General features: G+C 38.1%; 1 protein-coding gene across 4 annotated transcripts in view; it reads right to left on the bottom strand.

Annotated features, from left to right (window-relative positions):
• Positions 1 to 19733, bottom strand: part of FER (tyrosine-protein kinase Fer) — a 73742-nt gene extending 54009 nt beyond the window's left edge. The window contains exons 1-2 of one of the 4 annotated variants that reach the window (XM_074096457.1): positions 19262 to 19733; positions 14742 to 14932 (exon numbers count right to left, since the gene is read on the bottom strand). In XM_074096457.1, coding sequence (XP_073952558.1) covers positions 14742 to 14932; positions 19262 to 19457 — 387 coding nt within the window. In that variant the 5' untranslated portion in view covers positions 19458 to 19733. The remainder of the gene's footprint in view (positions 1 to 14741; positions 14933 to 19261) is intronic. The other 3 variants (XM_074096458.1, XM_074096459.1, XM_074096460.1) reach the window with 3 other exon arrangements.
• Between the last annotated feature and the right edge of the window lie 260 nt (positions 19734 to 19993).

The raw sequence follows: 19993 nt of genomic DNA, 5'->3' as shown, positions 1-19993 counted from the left end.
AGTTGACCACGTTGCGTAAAGTAAAAGTGTAACGTACGGTTAAACATAACGTTCGAAACATTCTGAAAGAAGACATTTATAATTAAAGAAGTAAGTAAATTATTCACCACGTGTACAATTTTCAAAAAGAGTTCTATACAATTAGATACAGTGTAAATATAATATCGTCGCTGTCACTGTCGTCATACGATAAGGAGCGGGTAGTTCGTCTATGTAGTACCCAAGTAGGACTATGTATAGGTAATGATAATGCCCTGTTATAAATTCATAAGTATATGAGTCATAAAGTTGAATCAAACTTGATTAGCTAGCCGAACTCTGGTGTCGCGTCGTGAAGCCGTCTCAGTTGCACAATTTGTTTACTAAGGTTATTGTGAGACTGAATTAAAGGCAATCGTAGTCTTTGGACGTTTGTTAATCATAAAACTGGTCAGGGTATACATTAAAAGGATAACAAGACATCGAAAGAGCGAAACGAGTTGTGAATGTTGCTGACACAGTCCTTTCACAAACTTCACACTTCACAAACAGGAGGAAGTTTATATATGACTCCTCGCCTCGACATGGTCTAAAAAAAGGGAAAGAGTTTGCAAGTTAGTTGAGAGAAAATATACAACATAACGATAATTATGTGGATGAAGGATAAAGCCGCATAAGTTTATAGTATCAACTATGTTATGAGAAAGCGCGGTGGAGTTCCAAGGGGGACAACTTTGGGGCACATTCTATACCAACTATGTATAAGATAAGAACAATTATAAAAAAAAATCTTGCGAACCAAACAATTTGTAAGTTCTTAATCTTTACCCGTTATGGTTTCCATTTCAGCGCCTATAATCTTCTCGCCGCTTTGTAAACCACTGGAGGATGTAATTTAAGACATTCCGTGCTCCAATGACTTGCTAATTTTGCTTTGAAATAGGGATGATTTAATTTTTCAATTCGATGAACGAAATAAAAAATAAATCATCATCCCAGCCTATATTCGTCCCACTGCTGGGCACAGGCCTCCTCTCAGAACAAGAGGGCTTGGGCCATAGTTCCCACGCGGGCCCAGTGCGGATTGGGAACTTCACACAAACCATTGAATTGCTTCGCAGATTTGTACAGGTTTCCTCACGATGTTTTCCTTCACCGCAAAGCTCGTGGTAAATTTCAAATGTAATTCCGCACATGAATTTCGAAAAACTCAGAGGTGCGAGCCGGGGTTTGAACCCACGACCCTCTGCTTGAGAGGCGATAGGTCAAACCACTAGGCCACCACGGCTTTTTTTTTTAAATAAATACTGTAACTTATTTACTGTAGATATATTTACTCAGTACATAAATTAAACATCAGTACACCTACATTTGGTAGTACCTACCCACAGCATAATGTAATGTTTACTAAGCAATTAAAAAAAAACAATAGCGGATTGTACAACAAGAGCATAAAATAGACACGTCGAGGGAAAAACGGGTTTAATGCTTGAGAAGAGAAGGAACTTAAATAGCAATAGTGGATTGGTTTTTTGGAATCTTTTTTTGTATTTTTTATTTCAATTCCAAATGGAAACAATTTTTCACTTACTAATACTAGGTACCTTTTTTTCATGCATTGCTATATAATTAATTATATTTTTAGTTTTATTGATTTAGTTTTACATAAAATTAAAATTGATAAAAATAAATAAAGAAACTTTTTTTGTGGCTGTTGATACCTGATTACCTTGGTCTTAGACGAAGATTTTACTTTATGCACTACTAGAGCATGAAAAGTCAATTTATGTCGCCTAGATCCAGCATAAATACCAACTTTACGAGCATGAGAAGTAAAATAAATAGTAGATTGTTCAACAAGAGACTAAAACAAGCCGTAATGACACGAAATGTTTAGCCACCCCGAGCAGAGCGAGGGTGGCTGTAGTTTGAGTGGCATTATGGTTGTTAGTCTCACGTTAAACACTCTACTTTTCACTTTGCATGCGGGGAAAAAAACGATGTTATGTTCAAAAGTATATTACTTTTTATAAAACGTAAACTCGACTTATATCTGTTCAAAATTCAAATAGCAAAAAAAAATATTGCTCGGTTTTTTTCTTCTCTTTTATTGTTTATGAAGTGACGCTTTGAATGCTTGCATTTAGCCAACAGTTTCGAAATTGAAAACTATTTTAAAACTAATTGGACTATGCATAATAAAATTAATTAGTCCTTAATATAATTTATCATTAATCATTAATTAATAATTTTCACGAAATTAAATCGTGTTTTTTTATATTTTTGCACAGTTGTCATTTTGAGGTTATTTCCACGCCCTAAAAATAACATTTTAAGAGCATGGGAAGTAAAAAATTTGGTTTTTAAATTTTTAATACAGTTTTTTTTTTAATAAAGGAATGTTTATTTGGAGTAAGTACATATTTCTATCTTCAGTTTCTAAAAGTACTTTTCCTCCAAATTATTTAAAAAAAAATACCCTGTAAGTACGAGTATTTCCCCTCTGACACCTTTGATGCGTAGACAGATAATGATTGGTCCATATTCCATAACAATATTTAAGTGTAGACAGTGCAACGAACTATTTAGAGCAGTGCGACATCTAATTCCGAGAAACCCCGCTCGGCCGTCAGCCAGGCGGCTCTCTGCGCTCGCGCACCAAAAAGCGTCAGAACAAAAAACATTCAAGAATTTTAATACTCTAAGTAGTGCTCTATTTGTACCTATTCAACTAAAGGATCTACTAAAGCAAAAAAATATCTTAAAACTAAACTGCTTTTACGGTTTACATCAGTCCTAGACGGGCACGTCGTGAGGAAACCTGCACAAACCTGCGAAGCAATTCAATGGTGCGTGTGAAGTTCCCAATCACTGGGTTGGGAACTACGGCCAAGCCCTCCTGAGAGGAGGCCTGTCAGTGGGACGCATATAGCTGAGACGGGCACGGGCACTAAAATTGACTGGTGCAGTCTTGGTGCAGTCAAACAATATTTGTAATGGAAGCTACGACAGCTGGCATATTTCAGCATTTTAAGATAGGTATGAAAGTTTTAAATACTCGCATTGATGTTGGAAATTAGGCTAAAAATTATCTAGATATGAATCAAAAGCCGAATAGGTACTAGGAAATTCAAAAAGCGTGAAAAACGAACATCTACAGTACCTATAATATACGTTGATACCTACTTCATTGAAAATATAGCACGAGTATATATTAATCTTCCACGTAATATTTACATGATGTGGTCCAATTTAGTACAAATAGTTACTAAGCTGGTGTATCATAAACATAGACATAATAAATTGTACCTACCCACTTATTGAATACACGTATTCATTGAAACCGGTCCCGTAAGCGATTTAATAGTCGATGACGTACCCCAGCAAATTAATAACAACTCAGATTTGGCATCATTATAGTTTAAAATAGAGACAATGACTTTGAGACAAGAAACTAAGACGAGGCAAAACAAAACAGCCGCAGAAGTAGGTAAGTAGTTATTTGTTACGAAATAACCCTTAAGTAACAATATTCGAAAAAGTACTTAATAATGATCGCTTTAGCTGATTTTATTTAAGTACGGTAGAACTGGCAAAACATCATAGTGACGAAACCTAAGAAGCATCCCTAAACAGTAGAATAGATAGATTTTACACTAATTTAAAAATCATCGTCGATCGGTTGGCATGGAGATGATATGTTAGATACTTATCCAAAAGTTAACAAAACTACCTACCTAGTTTAGCAAACTATAATAACAAACATCAAGCAAAATAATGTAGAGGAAGGAAGACTAAGCCGTAAGGTAAAGACGTCGCGACAAATGCGCACGCGTGGGCGCTATTTCTGGTGCATCTCAAATTAATTTGATGCCACTGCAGACCGATTACGTATGGCTGACGCCTGGCATAGGTATTGGTATTAATGGTGTTGTTCTGACGGCCAAAGTATCGGTTATAATTATTAACAGCAGTTATTACTGAGTGCAGCTTGCAGCTGGTTTGGCAGTTTGATGACTGACTATGGTCAAAGCTATGATCAGATCAGAGGCCGTATTGTCTAACGTTTCTGACGCTCGTGGTCGCAATCGAATGACAGTTTTTGTATGGAAAATCTGTCATTTGATTGCAATCGCGAGTGTCACAAACTTTAGGCAATACGGCCTCTGATCTGAATGATAGAAATACAACGTCAATGGATAAACAAAATGAAAATCTGACAATAGGTGCTGACTTTACAGTAAACTAGCCGCATCCGCGAAGAATTCGTTTATCGCTATCCCGCGGGAACTATGCAATTTTTCGGGATGAAAACTATCTGTACACCGAATTTTATCTAAATTAGTTCAGCGGTTTATATGTGAAGAAGTAACATGTAACAAACACACAAACAAACCGATTTACAAAGTAATTAAGTACCTACTGTAAATGATTTTTAGATAAGTGCAACCTATGTTAACGGTAAGCCCATCAACTGGGATTATTAAATTGATAACGCTCTTTTTCTTTTTTATAAGAACCGTTCTTCCACGTTTTTCATAATAAGGTGTATGAGAAAGGGTAATTTGAAGCAAGATAAAAGCGGCGAATTTGTGTAGGTAAAGGTATAAGGATGGTTGGAAGCGGTCAGATGGACGCAAATAACAGGTCTGGCTGGAGCCCCTAACGAGCAGCCGATGTCGCTCGGTTGCCTGTTCAAAATAAACAGCGGCAAGCGGTTCTACAAAGCTCCGAATAAGCAATTTACTGCATATCGCCGACCAGGCAAAACAGAGTACATTAACAGCCGATCGATAAAGTTTGCAAATTGCTTCACGGTTTTATTTCTCAGAAGTTTGATAGGAGTCTCGATGGCATCGACAATAAGTAAGTGGTTTTAGTTTGGCACCGGTCAATCAATAATGAATGGTTGTGTGAACCAGAAATAAGTTAAGACAGTAAAGCGAATGCCAATAAACTAAATTGTAGTGAAAATAGAACTTAAAACAGCTTAAAATAGCGAAAATTTCCATCTGAAATATTCTGATCTAATTTGTCAGTTCTTTAAGTAGATAATTATTTAAAAATAAATTGGAATTAAAATACATAAATATTCAAAAGCTATAAAAGTTATATGTAGGTTAATTTTAATTTATACGTAGGGTCAAAATCATCAGAGATCTTGTTATTATTAACCTATAAATAATTAGGTATCTAGTATGTATAGTCTACATCAGTCCACACCACCCGTTCCACTTAAACTACTGAGATCACCTTTAAGATTTAAAATTATTGGTATATATTACATATTACATTAACTAGTTTAAGCGTAAGGAGGTAACAGACATATAGACAGGCAGATAGAAAGATTAAACAGTTTCATGTTTATAACATTAGTAAGAATCAATATTATAAATATGAAACTAATTTTGTCTGTCTGTTTCTTCCTCACGCTAAAAGTACTGAACCGTTTTAGACGAAAATTGTATGAAAATAGTTTGATACCCTGAAAAGGACACAGGATTGTTTATTTCCCGGAAAATTGCGTAGTTCCCGCGGAATAGCGATAAACGAATTTGTCGCAGATGGTCGCGGGCAACGTCTAGTAAATATAATCCTCAAGTCTCGTGAACTCCTCGGACTGACTTTAAATAAAATCGCAACTGCTTCATAAATGTGACAGGTATTCAAATATAAGAAATTGCAACTGTTGGACAACATACACAATGAAGCGTTTATAGTTAAAGTGGTCGTAAATTTTACGACATTTACGGCTTCTAATGTCAACATTGGAAAATTTAATAATAAAGTATAAAAAAACAAAGATTAACGATATTGTCTCCGGCAACAAACACGATCGATAGTTATTTGAAGACCGACGCAGGTAGTTGTGAAACGAGACCAGCGGGAGCGCAGGGCAACAATATGCTTTGACACGGCCGTGGGAAGCTGGGCAAAAATCAAGTGTAATATGAGTTAATGGGTAGGTACTTATAAATATAAAACAACGCTACAGGTACCTATACTTATACTTAAATCATAGATCATACACATATATGCAAGTATTTTGATAAATTAAAGCTAAAATTATCTTCCAAGTTGTTGACAGATATTTATATATTAAAGTCATTATTTAACTAAAATAGGACATGATAGATTTCGTGTTGGCCTACAATACATCAATATTCTTTTGGTTGTCTCAACAACCAAAAGAATAATACAGCATAATATTTATCGAGGTATAATTTATTGACCTGTTGGTATGAACTCATTATCTTACTCTTGACCTCATAAATAAGGGGAAGAACTGACTTGGATAATTCCCGCGTCGTACCTACTCTCGAACAAAACTCGTGGCGCAGTAACACACCGATCATTTCTTCAATAGTGCTGGAACCAAGAACAGCAATGAAGAGGTATTCTGTGATCGGAAACAATTTGACGATCAAATTGCGCCAAAACAAAACACTGCTGAAAATAATTGGCAACAACAATGTTGTGGATGCCGTCAAGAACGAGGGAGCAATAGTGATGATGGGCTTAAACTGCTCTGTCAGAGTCGAAAAGAACTGTGGTACAGTCACAGTGCTTGCCGAAGACTTTCGAGGAACTGATTACAAGGACCAGGTTCCAGGGAAGAATGAAAACCTAGAAGTTTCATCGAAAACTAAAACAACCTTCTTCGGAATGCTAAAGCGAATTTTGCGGAAAGATCATGTGTTCAAAGACTGCATAAGCAAAAAGCAATTTGAAGTGTAGTGTTATAAATGTGTTGACAACATTAGAGAATAAAAGTTACATAAAAGCGTGTACATAAATTTATCGTGTTAAAGATTACATGGTAATCGCTTCTCAAAAATATAATCTGAAGTTTTTAATTGTTTAGTTATTTTAAAACGTTATCTATCTCAACAAAGGCATCTATTCAAGTATTCCTTATCTACTTGTAAAACCCTAAAGGTAAGTAATAGGTACTCTTAGTGTAAGCACTGTCTCATCATAAAGAAGAATACCTACTACCTACCTACTTAAAATGTGTTGTAATCATTTCAATTGTAAATACCTACTAAAGCATTGTTGCACTTCTGCTTATCTTAGCTGACATAATGCAACCTTGATATTTGCAGCCGTAGAGTACGAAGTCACCGGTAAAAGGAATGACGGATACACATTGCAACGACTCGACCGCCTCTTGGAATGTATTACCTAGATAAGCCGCTTTGTTAGTTATATTAATGTTAAGTTAAATTACGCATACATTATCTACCACGTACTTATTACTTTAGTTTACTAACAGTGTTGTAATTTGGCTGAGCATCATTGTAAATTACCATTTTGTAAATTAATATGTTTACTTCTGAAAGCTTTTTGCTACGAGTCAGATAAAAATCAAAAACAAACAAAAAATTATAACAACAGAAGCAATGATTCAAATTAGGTATTTTTTTATCAAAAAATGTTAATTAACTTACCTATTTAAATTGCCTCGCAACATTCAAAAAGAAAACATTCAACATTTAGTTGGTATGCCAACTGCAGCCAATGTCGCAACGCAATAGTAATATGCAAAATAATCTATCTTTAGAGCTGCGATTCTGTGGAGAATAGACTCCCATTGCCACCGGCCACCGACAATCACACGAATTCAGGACATTCTCAAACACACTGACAAAACATGACAAGACGACATAACTCCAGTTACATACATTTGAAAGCCATTTATTTAAATGAATTGTTATTACTTCTTTAATTATTATTTTAGCCTCTGCTCTTAGTCATACTTGTTAGAGACAAGATGCTGCACTTCGTGATGAAAGCAAGCCGCTTTGCACCGTGATAGTAAAGACTAAACTGAGTGATTTGACCCGCAGCAGCGGAAATTTCACCCCTTAGGAACAGAGATGGCGCCACTTCTTTAAAAAATATTTCAAAAAAATCTACAAGCTAAAGTAATAAACCGATTTCAATGTTTAATATCTCAAATGAGAGCCTATTATATACGTTACTCAGTTTAGCCTGTAGGTACTATCACTGTGCAAAGCGGCTTGCTTTCATCACGAAGTGCAGCATCCGGCCAAAAAATGGTCAGAACAAGTATGACTATCTGCACTTCCGAGCCCAATGCGATAGAACAGGTACCTATTCATATCAAGATCAAGTGTAAGTGTGAAATTTTCAAAAGTGGTAAATATTTTTTAATTCTTATTCAAATTGGACGAAAAAGACTATTTTATGACCAGAATTGTTTACCAAAAAAAAAAATTATAACAAATAATAGAACCGACTACAAAAACCATGAAAACAATTTTCTGCTAGTCTGAAGTCGGTGCCTCAGCACGAGCCAGCAGGAGTGATTGAAATTGAAGCCCAATATACTCGTATAGTTGTAGGTGAGGCAGACGATTATAGGTCCACTCCTGCTGGCTCGTGCTGAGGCACCGACTTCAGACTGGTAGAAAATTATTTTCATGGTTTTTTAAAGTCGGTTCTATTATTTGTTATATATTTTTTTGAGTCGGTTTTACTTTTTTTGTTAAATACTTTCTTTATTTCTCACTTTTAAGTGATTCGTAGCCAAAGTTACATCTCTCAAAGATTCCACTAAGCCCAAACACGACTTAGTTACGTTGTTTTATAACAGAGTTCCGTTGCCTACCTTCTGGCTTCAGCATTAGATCAGTTCGAAAGATTCATTAACTTTAAGCTTCTTCTTAGTCGCTTATCTAGGTTTTAATCATGATCGTTTATAGGCGAGCGAGCATTACTTAGCTTTGACGAGTTCCATTGGTCATCTACGGTCTTCTTCATCAGGTCCAGATTTCCAAATGACACTTTTTGAATGTAAATGCTTTTTTTAATGCTAAAAATGCCAAAATCGCCATAGGTGTGCCTATCAAATTTGAGGTTTGCCCTCGATTTCCCTAGGATCCCATCATCAAATCTTGACTTGATAACAATGGGACCACCTCTGAAGAATACTCTTTCGAATAAAAAAAACGATCTGGAAGTGGGCGCCAACGATGGGCCTCATGAGGAAGCTCAAAGTCACCCAGAGGGCTATGGAGAGGGCTATGCTCGGAGATTCTCTGCGGGATAGAATTAGAAATGATGATATCCGCAGTAGAACTAAGGTTACCGACATTGCTCGAAGAATTGCGAAACTGAAGTGGCAGTGGGCGGGGCACATCGCTCGCAGGACTGATGGCTGATGGGATGGGGTCAGAAGGTTTTTGAATGGCGTCCGCGGACCGGGAGACGAGCTGTCGTTAGGCCTCCAACAAGATGGAGCGACGACCTGGTTAAGATCGCTGGATCGCGGTTGATGCGAATAGCACGAGGCCGGTCTGAGTGGAGAGCCTTGGGGGAGGCCTATGTCCAGCAGTCGACGTTTTTCGGCTGACATGATGATGATGAAATGATGGTGAAGCTGCTGACATTGACAACAAACATACAACAACGCAAAATTTCACACAACAGAACATTTAACGCAATGAACGTAAAAATAAACGCTAAATAATAATAATAAAGAGTTTGAGTTAGTGAAAACAAAGTACAAGGTCCTTTAGCTAGCAGATCCGTTCTTAAAGATGGGTCTCCTGAACCGGCAAGCGTTTGCTTCTCGGGAACACTTCAGATAAATATCCAACGACCAAGTTAAGTTAATCCGCCTCTCAAACAGTTGTCTCGCTAGTCGTGACGTCATAGCCTCACCAACCTGTTGCTGAACCATCAAAATTAGATAACGGCGAGGGACTTTCACTCATCGACTGATTTCACTTTCCCCGCCGCGGCCGGCCCACTAATGAGACGATTCGATTCTTGCGCAATAACAATGAGATACATGTGATCTGCAAAGCTAACCGGTTGCTAGTGTCTGCAGTCTGCAAGCGAAGTATGAGAGATCTTTCTCTTTTTCTTTTTAAATTAATGAAGAACTGGCAGAAAGATGAATTAATCCCCCACACACAAAGAAGCTTACAATTTTTGGACTGACTTTTGTGCATATCAGTGAACAGAACAGTGTTTAGGCTCTCACGAGATTTTCATAGATCTATATCTAAAAATTAATCAGGTCCTCGTAATTATGCGACGGGAATATTCGGATAAGTTCCGATCTCCGATGTAAACAAATTGATCAATGATCACGATCAAACAACATGATCGTAACTTGTCGGGCTGTTACCAACTTGTGAACGTGATTTTGAGTATCTGTGAGTGCCAGAAGGCTGGGACATCATCTTGTAAGAAAGAGAAAGCACACTCGGTTTCTGACAAAAAAGAGGCCAAAATAAATTCTGCTTCTGCCTCGTTTTTGCGCAGCAAATAGCGCATGTCAAATCAAAAACCGTCTCGTCACGTTGGTCTTGAAAGTCTAAAGAATTTAACAAGCAAGAAAGTTGTATATTTTGAAGGTGCTATATAAAAAAAATGGGCTTGTTGATCTGGTCGATAATTTACAGAAACCTATTGGGATAGGTACTCGTATTATTGGTTGTAAATGTAATATCCAAAACAACAATCAGTAAGTAACTGAAACTCTTAACGAAAATAAAACAAATGACGCATGAATACGTCTGTTTGGTTCTTGACTGTATCCTTACTAGAGATATAACAGCTTTAATTTTGAAAAATATTTGCACTAGGAATGCTTTTGGCGCTTATTCAAGAGCGTTAGAACTTTGTCTTCATCTCGCTAAATTTGAAGATAACTTCCCTGATGACAACGAAAAATGCTACAAGTGAATTATAAATTAGATCTACATTATAGTAGCAGCAGCAACGTGTTAAGATGAATGTTATATTTAAAGTAGCTATGAAGTTTATAGCCAATTTTAAGTCCGTCAATTCAGGACAGATTAAATTAGGTAAGTAAGTAGTTACGCTTAGCTAATGACAAAAAAATCTTTCAGACACTGAACAGCATAATCTATAATCTTATCTTAACATCTTGAACAAATCTGATCTGCTAGAGAACACAATCACGGATTCCTCATTATTAGCGGATACAGTCAGTAGCTCGGCCTAGTTGCCGCTGCCACATACATTCGCGAAGCAACGCGGTTGGGTTACTCCACTCGATCTCATCGAATCCGCGACACAAGTTAACTGGGTCACATCCGGGTCCGGTGCACTGAGCTACTCGGAAATTGAAATCCAGTCTTTATAGACAAACAGACATATTATAGGCATCAGCACTACATTTATTGGCAGTCAAAGTCGTTTATAAGACAAATTTAATGGAACTGTTAGACAGTTGATAAGACCAATACTACCGATAGTCTGCATTCGCGATAGGTATTTACCTACTATTGTAACAACCAATTACATGATCTATTACATTTCGATTTTGACTGTGTATGATGTAAGTACATAATGGTGACTCATTTATTTCACTCGAAGCCAAGCGCAATGCGGGCTAACCCGAAATTGATTCATACATAAAGCACAGTTTTGAGGACACGGGGAAAACCAAAACCACCAGTGTTAACGACGCGGGGAATACATTAGCGCTTGCTCGAAACATAACTACTTATCAGAGCTCTAGAATGATTTTGTCGACAAAAACTAAGTGGAAATAATGGCAATGCAATAAAAACTTGTAAGAAGTCGGTGAGGTGCACGCCGTGCACGCGCCTACGGAGCGGGCGCAGGCAGGGCCAATGAACGGTGACAGGTGCCGTGCAACCAATCCCGGGCCCCAGCGTCACTTTACACGACTCACTTACAAATATCAAAACCGTGTCTTACATCCTTGTCTGCTCTACGGCCTCATGTCACAACAGAGTGAGAGGGGCGGTCGTCGGCGCGGACCTCAAACTGCCGGAGATGCGGTAATGTCTGCCTCAGCTTTGTTTACCGATCAGTCTCACTCAGCAAATGCTTTCCTTTTTCGGATTGTACGGTAAATTTGCTGTGTAATTAACTTACCTATAATATACTCAACAGCTAAATAACATTTGTCTTATTTCTTACAAAGGACCGTATATGGCATGTATTGAGAATCGACGAAAAATTAAATTACGTACATACCTACGTAAGTACAATTGTAGATTACTTAAACCTTTGTTCTAAGATATTCTGGTACCTACAGTTGCTGATATATGGTGTGGTGGTTTGTCACGCTAAATTTTCATCTTGAACTAGACAATGACCCGACGGTCCCCATTGTCATTCTATGGGGATAGGCCCACGCATTCCAGGAGGTCGTTACTGCGGAGTCTAATGTCAGTCATTCATTAACCGAAGTGCATTCCCTAGCATACAAATGCCTCCCAGCCGGTGCCAACTGCGCCGGTATACAAGACTTTCTAAAACAGGACCACAATAATAAACATTTGAATTGGAGGTTTGGGTCGAAAACAATCTAAATATTTTCGAGTCGACATCTGTTGTATAATATTACAAATGAGCATTTGGAACTGGAATACTAGGGCAGCGTCGCGATATCAAGATTCAGTTATAAAAGCGGTGAGCGGCCGGTCGGCGCGGCGATAAACGGCGCCAATATCGCTTGTTTTATTTACATCTCCAAGAAAAAATTGGCAATAAGCCCGATTAGCAAGGAACAGACTGAGCTGGGAATTATAATCTTGGAATTTTGCTATGATGATATATATCGTATTGACCCCTGCTATGATCTAATCACGTAAGACAGTGTTTTTCAACCCTGGGGGGTCGCGACGCCTCTTTAGCGGGGTCGCCGAGCCCCATTAGTTGCTGGGAAAACTACTTCAGTGAATAAAAAAAATATTAAGGAAGTGTTACCTAACTAACTAAAAGAACGGGTACGGGGGGTCATGAAAAGGGTTGAAAAAAAAACTGACGTAAGAGGAAGAACACGTCGAGAACGATTTTTCAACTGTTAGACGATTGTTCTGTTCTTTAATGATTTCATACCTTATCATATCATAGGCGTGTGTTGTAAGCATATCTACAGCTAATTAGGTAAGTGAGACTGAGCGCAACAAAGGGTCATTTGTAAACATATGGTAGACAATCGCTGGCATTATCATTATTCAGCAATAACTGGTGCATTTACTTAGCCAATGATCTGATCAGACCAGAAACTGTCCATTAAAGTTTGAGATAATTTAGTACGTGTCGTACCTATACCGTCATAAATCATTTTCTGGATCGAATGCGATCGATTAGCCCACATAAAAATACTGTTGGAAAATTGTAACAGCTGTTGAAATTGGCCTCGACACACTTTAGCTAAGACCGTTCGGACCTAATTATGTAGACCTACTACACGTAGAGCTAGACGGGTGCAGCTACAGCTAGCAGTAGATGCCCGATAGGAAGTGAACGAGGAACGAGGACCGTCTACTTTGCTAACGGTTGAACACTTAACGTTTTCCTACATTTAAATATAATTTAATTTGTTATGTATAAGTTAATTACTTAATGTAATTAATTTTAAAATTGCCACGCCCCGGGCATCATTTTTTATAATTTTTTGTAAAAGGTTTTGCAATAAATAAATACTGAGAATACTGCATACTGAAAGAAACGTTCATTTAAATGTAGGAAAACGGGTAAGAACGGTAACCGCATGAAACCATTTAGCTCGTTCATGTCTGAGGAGACTTCAGCAGGATTGCTACGGTCCTGCATATTAAACAAGATTTTGTTTCAATATGAGCAGAATAATACGGTCGCTACGTGGATGAGCGATCTTCACGCGAACAAAAGGCGTCATGGTGCGTTGTGTACTTCTTACCAAAAAAATGCAAACCAGTACCCTTAGTGTAAGTTTTCGGTTACAAAATACGTCTCGATCGCGTTCGCGTTAAAATCTCAATTTATATGGAAACACGAACAGCGCCTCTAGTGCAACGTTTGCGATGTTCGTGTTTCAATACAAATTTAGATTATAACGCGAACGCGATCGAGACGTATTTTGTAACCGAAAACTTACACTAAGGGCACAGGTGATCGCTAAGAGCACTTCAATAACTATCGAGTATTTATTGCTCTCGCGCCGCCCCAAGCCGCTACCCTGAGCGTCAAAATCGCTCACCTAAACCGCCGCGAGAACAACATGTAAGTAACATACGAATTGCAATTAACTACTGTAGGCTACTGGAAGGCTAAAACCAAATAACTTGGTTGGTTGAAAGAGTTGACAAAATATTTATGAGCGGTTATACCTTAATCCGTAAGTGGGTGAGTCACTTATACTTATCGACAGCCTAGACGTGATTCGACAGGGTGATAACTTTATCGGCTTACGACATTACTCGTCGCGTCACCGTATACGTTACTCGAAAGTTTATGTTTTCAATCGTAAAGAGGGTGTGAATTCGTCAGCAACTAGTCAACAAAGATTGCAGTCACCGGTTATAAGAATAACAAAGAAAGGTACAATTATTTCTATCGATTTTTGAGGATATGGTAGGGTAAAGAGTGGAAGTTAGCTGTGACAAGATTGTAAACCAATGAATGTGTGAATGTTAAATAGAATATGTGTAAAAACGAAAATACCCTATACTTTGCACGGATTATTAAGACTTTGAACCAATGCAGTGAACTGAAGTCTTAGCCTGAATGACTAGATCTAGATTCAAGGAGTTGGGTCAACAAACTCCACTCAGGCGCCGCGCGTCACGCTGCTTTGAGTTATGTATACTTATTTCTATTGTGATTTGAAGATATAAGGAGACAAATCTGTTGATAACCAAAAGATACTTACCTATAAATTTTGCTACACCTTTTTTGCTATTTGCCATACTACTGGAAGCAATTGAATCTCCTATAATTATTCAATAATGTAGACGTACCTGCGTAAACTGCGACGATATCTTGGTGTGGTCTTCCTGATAGACCTTGCGAGCCTTCCGCCGCTCGGTCATGAGGGTCACAAGGCGGTCCAGGGCCCGCGACTCCAGGGCCTCCGCGTTAGCCTTGATCTGGCGGCTCGTGTTCTCCCACTCTTCGGTCATGGTCCGCCAGGCCGACGCTATCACCGACCCTGGGGTTAAGAAAAGTTTTAGCATTGTGCAATCGCTGTGGAAAACAAGGTTTAGGGTTTCGTATCTCAAAAAGAAAATAATCCCTTACAGTATCACTTCGTTATTTGTCTGTTGGTCTGTTGAATTAAAACCTCCAGGGCACTGGTTCCGACTTATCTTTTCATTGGGACAATATTTTTAATTCAATCAATAGTGTTCGTGCCCGACACACGGAGACGCATATTGGCTAGGATCATCGTCATCATCATCAATGTTGGGACTCTTTTGTTTTTTTGTGTGTTTTTGAACTTGAATAATCCTACTAATATTATAAATACGAAAGTAAATACGAAAAGTGGTATGTATCTACAGTGGTATATATAGGTATAGCTGGACATCTGGAATAATACATAGACTACTTTTTATCCCGATATTCCCACGGGATAGGGATAAAATTTTGAAATTTCAACCGCTGGGTTTAGAGTTGAAATTTTGGACAGCTGTTCTTACACAACCTTAATGAAGACCACGATATAAATTTTGGTAATTCCCCGGGGAATTTTATAAAAGCCCGGAATTTCGATTGTACCAGATCGAATAGTTTACGCGTGCACGCAATTCATCAGTTTCTAAAATGTTAAGTATGGCTAGTTTTATAATGATTCATGTTAAATTTTAGACGCTTCGAGTACGTTTCTGAGTATAAGCCAACATTAGGTATTGATAGTCTTATCTTATACATACATACATAAGCATAGTGGCTGGGAATTTTTATTTTTTTAATGCATCATCGGTAATCTTAAAATTCGGAAAAAAAAACCTGCCAACTGAGTTTCGGGCGCAAATACTTATTCAATATTAAGTTTTGTTTGATCAACTATCGAGTATTATAATTATAAAGTAAGTCGTTATAATACTGCTGTGCACAAAATAACCAGGGGCACAATATGCAAAATCCTATGAAAAAACGCAAAAAACGTTGTTCACTGACAGCGATAGGCTACAAAAAAACGCCAGCAACAAAATAAAAAAATGCCCGAAAAAAACGCCGCCAAAAAAGGCAACTAAAAAGTAAAAAATAATTATGCACTACCTAGCTGTTGCCCGCGACTTCATTTGCGAAGAATTCGTTTATCCCTATCCCGCGGGGACTATGCTGAAGGTTAACAGGAAACTAAAGTACATATGTTGTATTTTTTTTAAATATTAACCTTAGCGGTCCCCCGACACCGACGACGCTTAGATAAAAAAAATATTACTAGGTACTTATACTAAATTAACTTAGGCTAATTTTGCGGGAAATCAGCATACTTAGTCCCCGCGGGATAGGGATAAACGAATTCTTCGCAAATGAAGTCGCGGGCAACAGCTAGGTAGTGCATAATTATTTTTTACTTTTTAGTTGCCTTTTAAAATTTAAGTTTTTTATTTCATGATTTTTAAACTGGTATATTTTTTTTAAAGTGTACTAGAGTGTTGGATATCCTGGCTGCAGCATCAGCTCATCCTGTTGCCACCACTGCATCGTATGTAGAATCCAATACTGATCAAAACGAATCCAAACACGACATATCTGCTATTATTTTTTCAAGAATATACTGGTGTGCAGGATATCCTGGCTGCAGCATCAGGCCAAGAATTCCATAATCTTGCATAGTTATATAGCATACATTTGTGTTTCAAATTTTAGGTCCCACATGTTTGAAAGTAAAGTATATACCCATTATGCGTCTAAGATTCCTACCGCAGCGAACAAAAGAGCTGATGATCTTGAAACGGCTGAACCGATTTTGATAAAACATGTCTAATATCCATCGCTAGAAAACCTGCTTTCAAATAAAAAAAGCCGCATTCAAATCGGTTCACCCGTTTAAGAGCTACAGTGCCACAGACAGACACACAGACACACATAGCGGTCAAACTTATAACACCCCTCTTTTTGCGTCGGGGGTTAAAAAACTGGCGATATCGATCGTAGAAGGAATTACACGATGACTTTTATTACCTACTCTATTATTTGTTGTAAATATTTGTTCTAACTTCTAATGGTGACAGGTCAGTCTAAAAAACTTCAGATCTCAGGACAAATCCTGATATGATAAACTAGCCTAACTGCATTAGATTTAAGTAGGGCTGCCATCCGTCCGGGTTTCCCCGGATTTGTCCTAGTTTAGAGAACGTCCGGGGAGCGTCCGGGCGGGGTTTCATTTGTAGTTCGGGTTTAAATTATTTTTAATTTTTAGACCAATGCAATTAGAATTTTTTGAAGAATTAATTTCCAGCAAGCTGTAAATCGTTTTATAAGGATCTTATTTGATTGGCCTATATTTTATTATACCTACTGACCAAGTTTAACAAAAACCTAAGCCTGTTGACATGTCCGGGTTTCGGGCTCCAAAATCCGGGTTTTTCACGCGTCTTGTCCTGGTAGCCAAATTTTAGAGATGGCAGCCCTAGATTTAAGGATTCGTCTTTTAAAAATTCAAAATTAAATGAGTACTACCTACTTAAGGTCGTATTTTTAACCCACGACGCAAAAAGAGGGGTGTTATAAGTTTGACTGCTATGTGTGTCTGTGTATCTGTGTGTCTGTCTGTCTGTCTGTGGCACCGTAGCTCTTAAACGGGTGAAGTGATTTGAATGAGATTTTTTTATTTGAAAGCTGGTTTTCTAGCGATGGTTCTTAGACATGTTTCATTAAAATCTGTTCAGCCGTTTTTGATGATGAACTTTGAAGTGACGAAGTCGGGGTTTTCCAACTTTTAGTTGGTTAGGTTATTACTTATTATTTAGTTTATAGCTTCAAGATAACTATTAGCTAAATAGTTTTTTTGGGTGCCTATGTGAAATACTCCACGGCATAGTATAGAGATATATTGCGTTGCGAAATGAATAGGAAAAGAATCACAGCTATGTATGTTTCGCAAGTTAAAGAGTAAATACTAATAGTAGACCAAAACTTATAACTTATTATTGAATATTCACTACAAAACTATAGGTCTGTCTGTACTAACTGCGCTGTGCATGGCCAGAGACACTCTTGGCCGGTGTTTAACCCCCGACGCAAAAAAAGGGGTGTTATAAGTTTGACCGCTATGTGTGTCTGTCTGTCTCTCTGTGCCACCGTAGCTCTTAAACGGGTGGACCGAAATATCGCTAGATGGCGTTAGTATCGTGAGATCCGTTTGACGTTTGCGTCGCACTCGTGATTGGTTAAATAACTAAATGAGCCAATCGTAAGCAAGATTGAAACGTCAAACGGACCTCGCGGTCGCGATACTAACGCCATCTAGCGATATTTCGCCTGTCGGAAAACCCACATTATACATAGATTTGATGGTTAGACATGAATGATTACCTACGTACCTAAATCTCGATGCATCTGGCATGCACAGTAATATGGTATGCCAAGTACCTAATAAAATAAGTTTTTGGTAAAATTTTCATTTTTAATACTTACAAGCTTTTTTTGCTGACTGTACTTTTGGTCCACTTTACTTGCATTGTCACCCAAACTACATTTGCATACCAAATTTCAAGTCAATGCCATTAACCGTTGAAGAGTTCCGTCCTGCGGAGACGATCCTGGCCGGACTACCAGGATGTCACTACCAGATTATTGTATTGCCACGCAATTTACATAAGGTATGCCAAATTTCTAGTCAATCCGATTACTGTAAGTTGGTTGAATTTAACTTGCAAGATTTGACTACAGACAGACAGACAGACAGACAATGGGACAGGTGAAACTAAATAAAAGCTTGTAATAAAAAGGTCAAGCCTGGGAACCAATTCTTAAAATCACATCACTCGAAACAAAAATGGTAACTCTAGTGCATTGCTACAAAAATACAATATTTCTTTGTTTAGTTGACATGATTAATAAAATAATAGCTCTGTAATTTTCTTCGTCATTTTCACCATTTTTTGAGTGATACTTTCGAGTGATGATATTTCAATGTATACCCTGAGTTATACTAAATCAAACTCCTTGAATATTGAATAATATTTCTATTAAGAATTCAAATCTAACGGCCTGTCTGATTGACCTAACCAGTAACCTAACCGCGATCTAACGTCTTACATCCATATTTTGTTATAGGTCGCTATCCATTTAGCTAATATGTATACCTACATTTAGATAACACGAATTGTTATTATTTAAGTAGCATTTGTTAATGCTTCATTGATATTGCAGCTAATGTTTCTGAAAAAGTTGCTATTTGATTTACCGTTGCAGCATTACCCAAATGTTTTCTTACTAGAGGCAGATCTATGAGTTTCCATCAGAGGGCAATATCATTTCAATTTGGACAGAAATCTAAGCAATAAATGCTTTAAAATCGTACCATTAAGTTCCTCGCACTTGTCCATTTTCTGGCCCTGTGCCGCAGCCGCGGACAGCGCGAGAGCGTACTCCCGGTCGCTCTTCATCTTGGCCTGGAGACTCCTCTTCATGGTCTCCATGAGTCTCAGTTCCGCATCCTGGCGCGCAAGCAGCGCTTCGTGCGCCGCCCGCCCCGTGCCCGCAGAAGCGTACCCCATTATAACAGAACACAAATCAACACATCTCAATCACAACACAGCACATCACCTTTGTCACCAGTATTTGACATCGTCGAGTTTAATTATTAAATCTTAAGTCACTGCGACGAGCGTTAACTTTAATTAAAGAAAAAACGGATTAGTTAGTCGATGCGAGGTAACACGAGACAGCGAAACGAACGTCCGTGCGTGAGAGGCGCGCGACCCGAATGCTATGCCATCTATCTGGCGCGGCGCTCGCGGCTGCCTCGGGCTGCGGCGGCGGCTCCACGGACCACTGACGTGCCCTTCAAGCGAAATCCTGCAAAAATTCAACTTCCCTAGGAAAAGTACTCAATTCTACTAAGTACCTACCTGGCTTTTTGGAGCTCATCTTTGAAATTAAACAGCTGCGAAAATAAATAAGTACCTGTTTGAAAATACACACTATACAGGACCTGTATAAAAAAACGCTGACAAAAACGCCAGCAAAAATAACAAACGCCTGGAAAAAAAACGCCGCCAAAAAAGACAACTAAAAAAGTAAAAAAATAATT

The sequence above is a fragment of the Choristoneura fumiferana genome, chromosome 13 (genome assembly GCF_025370935.1).
Source record: "Choristoneura fumiferana chromosome 13, NRCan_CFum_1, whole genome shotgun sequence".
NCBI classification, from domain to species: domain Eukaryota; kingdom Metazoa; phylum Arthropoda; class Insecta; order Lepidoptera; family Tortricidae; genus Choristoneura; species Choristoneura fumiferana.
This window is presented reverse-complemented; position numbering and strand designations above follow the sequence as displayed.